We start from the raw sequence: 11,078 nt of genomic DNA, 5'->3' as shown, positions 1-11,078 counted from the left end.
GGATCCTTGTATTCGTCCATATCTTTGTATGGAAATGAATTTGAATATTTAAACCAGTCTTTAATGTGATGAAGATGGCTACGTATGTGTGTATGTGTAAGGGTATATTGTGGTACCGGGGTCCTAGCGCCCGGCCGCGGTTCCCAAGAAAGGCACTGTGTCCCAAGAAAACTACACCTTTACTGAGATGAAAGCCCGTCCCCACACGTCCAATTCCTCTGAAGCCCAGGCACGCACTACCACAGTCCCTTCTGCTGCTGTTGCTGTTCCTCTTCTGATGGCACATACCCATGTGGGGGATTGGACAAGAAAAGGGGTGGCATTTTTGGGCTAAAACTCCCACGTTATAGCCCTATACAATCACCCTGTAGGAATTAGGGAAACGGTTACCGAATGATATAATAGATCTAGCGAAGAATCAGTAATTGATGCTATAGCTCGTTCTCCGTGCACGCGCTGCGCGTGCCCCCAATTGCATTCTTTGTCGTCTTTTCCATGCAAAGTTGCCACAGTCTTTCTTTATAAACTGGTTCCGGCAACCCTGGATTGAGATTTGGGAAAACCGTATTTGGCAACTCTGGTTGAGTACACTTGCTTAAAAATCCTTCCAGTGATCCTACAATCACACTATCGGCCTTCAGGCACTCGATAAGCGTGGATGGAGATCTTTGGGAGAGGCCTTCGTCCGGCAAAGGACACAACCAGGCTTAACATAAATAAACTGGTTGTGAGTGCTTGGCGTTTTAAGTGAAAAACCAACTAGCCCAACAACATACTTTATTCATTTAGTCAGTCACACGCCCCAAATCTATATCCGCATGCTATAAGAAGTATGGAACCATCACTGCTTATATTTTAGACATATGCTTGAAGCTTCACAATTTGAAACGGTGTGTCGCGTATGGCTGTACTTTGCTACCAGAATGTTGTACTGCGTATGCATCCGGCAATGCTCCTAAAGATCTGCTAAGAGGCCTGGTAAAAAAAGAAAATAACGGTAAACTACAGCGCAGCCTTGTGGATGTACGGCACTGACAAATACCGTATTTACATGACTGTAGGTCGACTCTAATGTAGGTTTACTCCCCACATCGAACGTTGAAAAAATAAAAAAGACAACACACGAGCGCTTTCCACAACCAAAATTTATTGGCCACTTGACATACAGCTCGACCAGGGCAGCTGCTACCATCACAGCTGCTACAGTCCCACAGCACGTCGTCGTTCAGTGTGAGCCCAGTAATAGCAGAAAAGCTTTACCGAACGAGCGTTCGGAATAACTACTGTACGCAATAGGTAGAGCTCGAAAGCAAGCGCACAGCTGTAACTACGCCGTTGCGTCCCCGATTTCTCGTTTGGCTTGTCATCGCTGGCGGTAGAAGTTTTAGCTTCGATTGTACGTTGACCGCCCAACGCTAGATCTTCAAATCTGAAGAAATGGGTCGACCTACCATCTTGTAAATACGGGAGTCCAAGTTCATCAACGAAACAAATCGGAACGAAAATGTCAGCTCACTAAAACGGTATTTATTTAAGTTACCAACCATATTTTTTCACCAAAGCAACAATTCTTATGGCGTCTATGTTTTTCCCGATTTTTCAGGTTATCATGGACCACGAAGAATACCGAAAGCGAGGTAAGCGCCTGCTTAAAACTTCCCATTGCATTGTTGGCATTGTTTTTTCTGCGATGTTAGTCGAATTTCCCGCTTAGCTTGAGATTATACAAAATGCTGCTTCCTACTTTTCAAGCACGCTTCTCGTTACTTCCTTCAAAACCGTCCTTTTTTCATACGCATCAACGGTGGAAGTTCCGGCTCCACGGTGTGCCACAATGGTATGTTCTGTCTCCGCTACTTTTAACGTCGTCTTGTTGCCGCTAGCTTGGCACCTTGCCACTATCCGAGACCTGCATTTCCTTATGTACGCGGATGACATTGCAGTATTGACAGTCTTTCGAGACCTGCCACGACAAGGCGAGTGCCTCGGGCAGGCGCAAACCGATTTCCAAAAAAACAAAATGGTGTGGGTATACGGGCCTCACCATCTCACAAGAGAAGACTGCTGTACTTCCTGTCGCCAACACTTCGGATCGCCGCTCGCATGCAGCATCTCCGATCGCAGTGCGGCTGAATAGAAACGCTATTCTCATTGTTGGCCACCTTCGGGTTCTTGGATCAGAGACATTGGCATCAGTGATAGCAGCTCAGTGAATCCGATCTCCTCGACAGAAAGCCGGACACATGCTCCACCATGTTCACTACATCTCTCAGAAATCTGGCGGGGCCTGCTGGACAACTGTCCGTTTCTTAGTGCGCTCCATACTACATCTAAGGTTCGTGTACCAGGCGCAGTTTCAGCACACGACGCAAACAGACTGGGATCGGCTTGACACAATCAGCACGGCCACCACGCGCACCATTGCTGGCCTCCCTCACCTAACGCCTATTCCACAGCTACAACCAGAGGATCAGCTAAACACGCTGGATGAAATCATTCATCAACGGGGTTCCACACGCCTGCTGAAACGTGGACGAGTTCCAGAGGCAGCAGTTCTCGCCGCGTATATGCATGGCAAACCACCTGACACGATGCCAGCCTTTTCAGCTCCGCTAGGCCGGTCTGGCTGTACCTTATGGTCACGGACAACAAGCCTCTGGCAAGGCTACATGTCCGAACCTCTAGCCCTCATCAATCCCCGGACGCAGTCCACGTCCCTGACTGGGCGCTTGCGATGCAACCATGAGTTGTCCGGGCTTTCGTAGTCACTGGGACATCGTGACCACGGTCTTGACGTCTCCCTCTTACCCTGTCTTAAACCAGTGCTGTGCCTACGAGACCTCCCGTCCTATACTTAGCCTGTCGGCAGGACTTACTGCCGTCGGGATGGTATCCAGGCGCTTGCATCCATAGGGACTAGTGTGGTGCAGCTTGACCTTTCCACTGACTCAGTGACAGCGATTCGTGATTTACGTCTCATCACGCGTTTTAGCAGCCTGGATGCATGAATTCACGCGATTATGGACACTTATACCCGTGTCTTGTCCGTGTTAACTCCGCCGCCCGGGGCTCCATCCTGGGAGACCACCTGATCTTAAGCGCTAGATATGGCGCCACAGCACCATTCTATTCTCGCATGCTTGCGCGAAACGGGTGCAGTGCTGTACTTTTGAAAACTTTATGCCGGAGGGCAATCTATCGCAAAAAAAACCGCGCTGTTGCTTCTGGGGTACTGAAGGTTTTCAGCATCCGAGGGAATACAGCTTCTCTCTCTCACTCTCTCTCGCTCTCTCATTTACACACTATATATATCACGCGCACGCACAAACGCAAACACACACACACACTGTCCCTCTCTCTCTCACACACACATGCACTCGCACACATTCTCTGTCTCACACACACACTCACACACACAGACGCACGCACACGCACACGCACACGCACACACACACACCCACACACACACACACACACACACACACACACACACACACACACACACACACACACACACACACACACACACACACACACACACACACACACACACCTTCATCTAGTACCCCCGACTCGTAGGCCTCGCAGAAGCAGAGCAAGCAATTTTGGCTCACCGGTTGAAACAAGGTGCAGTGTTTGGCCGCACGTGGTTAGGACGTCGTCCACACTTCCGCCTGTTTTATCTGTGCGTCGTACTTTGACATGCGGCTGTGCTTTATCTGTGTGGGACAGCCTGTCAGGCTACTTTTTACTTTGTACTAGGGTTATTGTAAAAACTCTTTTATAAAAAACCTTTTAGATGTAAAGCATCTCTTAGTCGACCCTCCGTCGTCCGGCGTCCGCACCTCTCCCCCTACACTATAAGAAAAAGAAATAGTTAGCGGCGCCCGGTTTCGATCCCACGACTTTCTGACAGCAACGGGAGGTACGTGGCGCTCTTCCCACTGCGCTACAAAACCGGGACAGGAGCAAGTGCTACGAACGCGCCTTATGTCCTTGACTCATTCAAACTACGTCAAGAAGCTACTGATACAACGAAGGCACGCGAAGCTGAACGTCATCGGAAACGACGAACTGAAAACTTTAGAGGAGGAGGTTGAATTTCCCGTGGGAAAGCTGTGGCGGGAAGCGCCATGCGCCTTGCAGCTCAACCAGAGAAGAGGACGGAGAGGGCGGGCAGCGGGGTAGGAGCGTGAGCCCGCAATAAAGAAAGACGAGAACTAGGAGGTGTTCGATCAGGTAACGCCGGTGTGGGTCTCTTCGCTGTCTCTACATTTCTCTGACTCTACATGGGGGTTCACACTACATTCCCATTCGTGCTCCGATAAAGGAAACAACATAACGGCAACACAATGGAACATACACAGAACCCCTATGATGCTTCGCATCCTCCTCATGGTTCCCCACGGGAAGATGGTGTAATTTTTTTCTGCATTCTGTGTGCATTTTTGGAGAACTCAGTTTTCCACTTCCAGCGGTTACATGCCAGACATAAGACGAAGAAATTGTCTGGTGAAGAAGGCGTTGTCGCAACAGGAAGTGACATAATCGCGACCGACCTACCAGTCATATAGCTACAAATAAAATGTAATGATTTTGCATTGCCGCACGCAGGAAGTCTTTAGTGTCCCTCTTAATTTTTTATGAAGTGATTGCTTCGAGATCGACGGATATTCTATTGTAAAAAATTACACTGCATGTCAGTACAATGGGTAGCTCTACGAAACAATTTCCTCGTCCTGACATGTAATATGTACGCTTTTGCTACAACGAACGTCATACAAGTGTTCCTTATGCTTTGTGGATACAAGAGTATAAAATGGAATAGGCAGATGCATGCTCAAAACGAACAATGTGAAAACACAGGTTAGCTACGCTGATGCTGCGGCGACGCCATGAGGAGCGAGAAAAGCCTTTAATGAGAAAAACTGACCAAATTACCACCCGCACGGACAGTCAAGGAGCTCTCCGAGAATTCGCAACTAACTCCTTACCTGCGCACATTCATCACGAGCTGACATGCCACATGGCAGCCCACAGTCACGTGCATGTCTTTCTAGAATGGGTCCCCGGACAGCAGGGGACTGTTGGGAATGAAAGGGCTCACGCCCTCGCTCACTCGAATCGAAACCCGAGCGACCCGGGCCTCAACCGTGGCCCCAGGACTACAGCCCTAAAGAATTGAACGCGCCGCTCATAGCAAGGATCCGAGGCAACAGCTCAAGGACCTTCGCAGTTCCCGGCGCAACCTTTTTACCCCAACTTCTGATTTTACAAACCGCGAGGGCACTTACATCCGCCAGGCGCAGGCTCTCTCCCTCCCTTGTGACCTAATTCTTCTCTATATAATTATCCGAGATGGTACGCCCCGTTGTCAAGTGTGCGGTGCCTATACCGACGTCCAACATACTTACTGGACTTGTCCTCGCGCCAGGCGATCACCCCACCCCCCCACGTTCTATACTCATGGGAAAGCTGGGCCACACCTCCACCGGATCTTCGCCTGCTCCTCTGGCCTCACCTCGCCCGGCGCATTGCCCACGCGCGGGGCCCTGTGGGAACGCATTTCCGGTCCACCAGAACCCCTTTTTTGGTAGCCCGGACATGGGAAGCTTCAAATAAAGTTTTCTCTCTCTCTCTCTCTCGCTCTCTCTCTCTCTCTCTCTCTCTCTCTCTCTCTCTCTCTCTCTCTCTCGAGGGGAGGGTTGGGTCTGGAGGTTGGGTCGGTATTCTGACTACTATCCCATACGATGGGATACAGTGTGTCTAATTCCCCGCTGTACTTTAAGTTTGGATAGGATTGTGTAGGTCAGAGTACATTTAATGGTACGCGATCAGGAACCGTGTAAATTAGTAGTCTTTGTAATGCGGTTTTCTGTCGTTTCAACGAATGGGTTAGGGTAGACCAGGATTTTTTCTGGCTAGGTTGAAATACAGTCGAACACGGATATATCGAACACGGGTATATCGAATTATTGTCTATATCGAACTCATAAATTATCCCCTTGAAAATTCTGTGTAAAAGTATAGGAATTCGTACTTCTATATCGAACCGCATTTTTCCCGACATTGTTTATATCGAACGCCGCGCGAGCTGGAAGGTGCTCTTCGGCGGTCGCTGCACCCCCGATTGAGGTTGAGGAGGATTTAGAGGAATGCGCGGGCATGGCGAAGGCTGGCTCGCAAAACTAATCCCCCCTACCGGAACGAATTTGCGCTTGCCCAGTCGGGCCCCGCTACTGGCCGCCGTAGCGTTAGCGGACGGAGCCCGGTATGCTAAATCTCTCTAGGCACACAAGCCCGAACGCTGGGAAAATATGACAGTGCGAGGTAGGGATGCCCCGAATGCGCACGTCCTTTTTTTTTTTTTTTTTCGGCTGCGTACGTTCCCCGGCTTGCCGAAAAAGAGTTTTGTTTTCTCTCTCTCTGGGTCTGTCTTCCCCCGATGTCGTCTCGGGAAAGGGAAGAGAGAACGAAGGCGCTGGCGGCCTCCTCCTTCTTTTGCATCTTGCTGCTGTTGCTGCTGTTTGGCGAGTTGTCCCGCACCTTTCGGAGATCACTGTTTCTCTCGGAGATGACCATCGCGAGCGCTTGGAATTGTTACCTTCAAAGTTCTTGTGGTACGTGCGCGCTGTTCTTCTTTTGCGTGCGTGTTGTGCGTGGTGCGCGAAGGCGCAGCGTACTGCTGGAATTTTCTAGTTGTGCAGCCTCGAGAAGATCGAGACCAGCGTCTTTAATTTCATTTCCAGGACGAAGAAGCCGGCGATTTTTTTTCACGGAAATAAAGTGTCCTGTTGCGTCCTGAGTGCGGAATTAGTTGTCATTCTTGAATGCGACGATCGGCAAGTGATCGTCCGCCATAGGTGAGGTCTCAGAGCCCATATTTTTTATATCGAATTTTTCATATATCGAACTATTTCGCGATCCCCTTGGAGTTCGATATATCCGTGTTCGACTGTATTGCGTGATTTCCTGGTAGGTTTCAGTCTTGGCGGGATAGTGCTCCTCCTTCGTGGCCCAGTGGATAAAAGTGCACGTCAGGGCAGGGGAAGTGTCGTCGTCCGCAGTGCAGAATGGGTATGGCTCCACACAACTGTGACCATGCGAGAGGATGGAGTTTTGCTCAGGAGGCGCAGCGCACATGTATAGCTTCTGCGTGCCGCTTGGGAGGTTGTGACGACCTTATAATATCAGGGCGGTGGTGTGGCCTATGGCAAAGACAATGGCTGCTTCTTTTACTTCCTGGATCAAATCAATTTTGGGGAGGAGACTGTAGACACATTGATCTCTTGAGGGGACCACTCCGGCCACGGCTCACCGGTGTCGATGGTGTACGGGGTTTTGTTCGTACAACGGTGTAAAGCGCTGTGGAGTACTTGGAATAATGTTTGGGGAGTGTCGTAGGTTTTTCTCCTTCCTTCATGATGGTGCATATTTTTAGGAAGTCTGAGACATATTGCCTCTAACTTGCGGTGGGAGCATCTGTGGTCCTTGGTGCCACTGCAACCTGCCTGTTACGTCTTGTTAACAGCATGCATTGCGATACTGTGACGCTGTGGTGATTCTACGACCCCGCGACGATGATAAGATTACGATGCAGCGATGCCAGCTAAGACATCGCGGTACAATCGGATTATTAGGCGATGATGCTTCCACATTGTAGTAATGAAGTGATTATTAACGATGATGTCACCCTGTTGCGGCTGTTACGAGATTTTGAAAACTTGGACACGTACAAAACCCGTGTCTGAATTCATTGTCCAGGAAGCGCTTCTGAAAGGACCTTTGGTTGAAACGCTGAAACCGTGCGAGCCTTGCCATGTCTCGATCAGTGGCTATGTTCCAGGGTGTAGTCCGAAACAACCCCTCCCATTTGAACCCATACCATTTGAACCCATTCCCGAAACACCCGTTTCGTTTGACCCGTCCCATGTGCGCCATTCCCGAAACGACCATCCCGTTTGGGCGCTTCCTGTTTCAACCCGTTCTTAAAACGTCCTTTCTGTTTTAACCCGCTCTCAAAACGCCCTTCCCATTCGAACTCGTATTGTTTCAGCCCATACGGATTTCTGAAAATATGCGTTGCCGTTTTTGAAGGTGTTTTCCAAAACAAGAGAAGAGCAAACTTTGCAGTCACGCGCAAGACTTGAATGGCGAAGCTGTTATAGGTGATCATTTACGGACACAAAGTTGAGTTTTAGTATCGTTGTGCTGTCGTGATTGTTGTCGGCGGCATGACATTTCAATGACATTTCAGTGAGCTCGTCGTTGTGGTCAGCGTTTTCGTACGCCACTGTGCAAACGTGACTTATCGTCTCTAGCAGATGCTTTCCACGCTGAGCCTTTTGAAGCGCGGCTTCTCCCTCGGCCGTGCGAACTATCCGCGGCCAGGCCATGTGGATTCAATGATCACCTACAGCAGCTTCGACATCCAATTCACGGTTCTTCTACGGTGTGACTAGTGTTCTACGGTGTGACTAGTGTGACTAGACGGTGTGACTGAATCCTAGACAACCAGGAAACCTAAGAATAACCAGATAAACCTTAGCTCATGCTTCGTACATCCTGGCATAGCCGAGCTAAGCCACTGATAATTTTTATCCAAACATTCACGCTCGAATTAGTGTTACAAGCTCTCTGATTTGTCTTTCGTTTTGTAATTTTGACGATTTTTCGCTTTCGCTTAGAAATCAATTTTTCGTCTGTTCTACGTGCGTGCATGTGCGTGCGTGGATATGTGTTGTACATAGTGTGCTGTACACAGTACATTGTACACGCTGTGTTCTGAACACCGTAACGAGCGGAACAGATTCGATCGCTCTTTAGAAGCGAAAACAAGACGTTGGAAAGACGATGTGTAAGCGTGTGCGCGTTCGCAGGCAAGGAGATGGTGGACTACATCGCGGACTACCTGATCAACATCCGCGAGAGACGCGTCTTCCCCAACGTGAAGCCGGGCTACATGCGCGACTTGCTGCCGGACCACGCGCCCGAGAAGGGGGAGCCCTACGAGGACATCTTCAAGGACATCGAGAGAGTCATCATGCCCGGAGTAAGGAGGCGTTGACGTCGCACCCGTCTTTCGCACCCTGCAGGATTCTCTCAGAGGTCGGGCCAGGAACTGCATGCCTGTGCAAATGAGTCGGTCTATGAGAAATTAAGGAAGAGTACAGGAACGACAAAAAGAACTCTTAGTGAGTGAGTGAGTGAGTGAGTGAGTGAGTGAGTGAGTGAGTGAGTGAGTGAGTGAGTGAGTGAGTGAGTGAGTGAGTGAGTGAGTGAGTGAGTGAGTGAGTGAGTGAGTGAGTGAGTGAGTGAGTGAGTGAGTGAGTGAGTGAGTGAGTGAGTGGCGACAAAATCAATTAGACTTTTACCCGTGAATCAACTTTGTTCAAACTAAACAGTTATCTGATAACCGAATAGAATAAATAGAAAATGACAAACAGTAACAGCTGCCTAACTCAAAGGAATATGTCGGTAAAAATACTAACAGAACTTAGCCCCTTTCTCATATCAATATGGCTATGCTAATAAATGCTGGAAGAATTTTGGCTTGGAAATAAGGGCGTCTCGTGACGTCTCTTTCCCGCATGGCCTAGGGCAGTGTGGCTTCAACCCACTCCTCACTTAAACTTGACGGGAGTCATAAGAAAGCAGGTTATGCTACTTTTTCTCATGCGCATGATGCCGATATGCACCGTGGTTTACCGACCTTTGATAAGTATTCCGACAGTGATATATATAGCTCATGACAGCATTTAAACACCCGCGAGATGGTGGCTAAGGACATGACATGGAGCACATATCGGTATTCGTGCAACAAGTAGAAATACCACGGATATAAATATTTAGGAGTATAGGAGTATAAATATTTAGGAGTATGGCTTAACGACGGCGGAGACCACACGCATGCGCATAAGGATCACCCTAAGACGAAAGGAAGAAGAAACGCGGCTATAACGAAGCATAGAGCGGCACTAGGTGGATACAACAAATACGAGGTGGCAAGGGGAGTTTGGAAAGGGGTCATGGTACCAGGATTGATTTTCGGAAATTTGGTTCCGGGCATGGAACCAGAGAACCAAGTGGGCCTGGCGGTAAATCAGACGGCGGTAGGCAGACTGGCCTTAGGGGCCCACAGCAAAACTACGAACGAAGCGGTACAGGGAGATATGGGCTGGTCGTCCTTCGAGGCGAGGGAAGCGCAAAGCAAGATAAAGTTTGAGGAGCGAATTCGTGACACGGAGGACGAAAAATGAGCCGCGAGAGTGTTTAAGTACCTGTATATGAGGAGCATGGGCACGCGGTGGAGACGGAGGACCAGACAGCTGACCAAGCGGTATGGAAAGTCGGCAAGGAAAACTGGGGTATACACACCAGTTAAAAAGCAGGAAAAGGCAGCAGAGACGATGAATTTGGCACAGAGAATGGAAACGAAAACAACCCTGGACACTTATAGCACAGAGAAACTAGAAATCAAGACGGAACCTTTCTATGGCAATACGACAGGCAGTGCATTGCTCTTGAAGCACGGGCGGGGTGTGTGAGAAACCAGGCGTACAGGGGCTCTAAGGCAGCATTCAGGCAACTGGATGAAACATGTGTATGCTGCGGCAGAGATCGGGGAACCGTACAGCATATTGTCAGGGAATGCACAGAGATACGACCACCGTGGGGCGAAGGGGAAACGACGTTGGCGGGGACTTTGGGATTCAGGGAGAGGAAAAGCCTTAACTTCGCAGCCATAGAGGTGACGAAGAGGCGGCTGGAATGGGGGTAGGGAATGGATGGGTACGCAGGTGGAGTAATGATGCGGATGCGAATTTAGAACAGCGGGGAGGGGGGGGGGGGGGGGGACAAGTGTGCAAGGGAAGGAAGGGGGGGGGGAGCGATGGGAGTTTAAAACCAGGGGGGGAGGGGGAGATAGCGGGGGTGAACCCATTGCTAGTTAACGGTAGGGCATACAAGTGGAATAACACAGGCAAGTCAGTTGCTGACAACCGGCGTCCACATACAAAGGGAAGGCCTTTAATCATCATCATCATCATAGCTGCACGACTGTGACTTTCCGGCCTTAA

The 11,078-nt window shown here is 49.5% G+C and overlaps 1 protein-coding gene across 1 annotated transcript in view; it reads left to right on the top strand.

Moving 5' to 3' along the window:
- The first annotated feature begins 8,885 nt into the window (after positions 1-8,885).
- The window catches only part of Hdc (histidine decarboxylase), a 37,985-nt gene continuing 35,792 nt past the window's right edge, over positions 8,886-11,078 (top strand). Inside the window, exon 1 of the mRNA XM_077706930.1 lies at positions 8,886-9,052. Coding sequence (XP_077563056.1) covers positions 8,888-9,052 — 165 coding nt within the window. The 5' untranslated portion in view covers positions 8,886-8,887. The remainder of the gene's footprint in view (positions 9,053-11,078) is intronic.

Source organism: Haemaphysalis longicornis, unplaced genomic scaffold, assembly GCF_048455015.1.
Source record: "Haemaphysalis longicornis isolate Haplotype H1 unplaced genomic scaffold, Haemaphysalis longicornis Haplotype H1 scaffold_4, whole genome shotgun sequence".
Taxonomy (NCBI): Eukaryota; Metazoa; Arthropoda; class Arachnida; order Ixodida; family Ixodidae; genus Haemaphysalis; species Haemaphysalis longicornis.
This window is presented reverse-complemented; position numbering and strand designations above follow the sequence as displayed.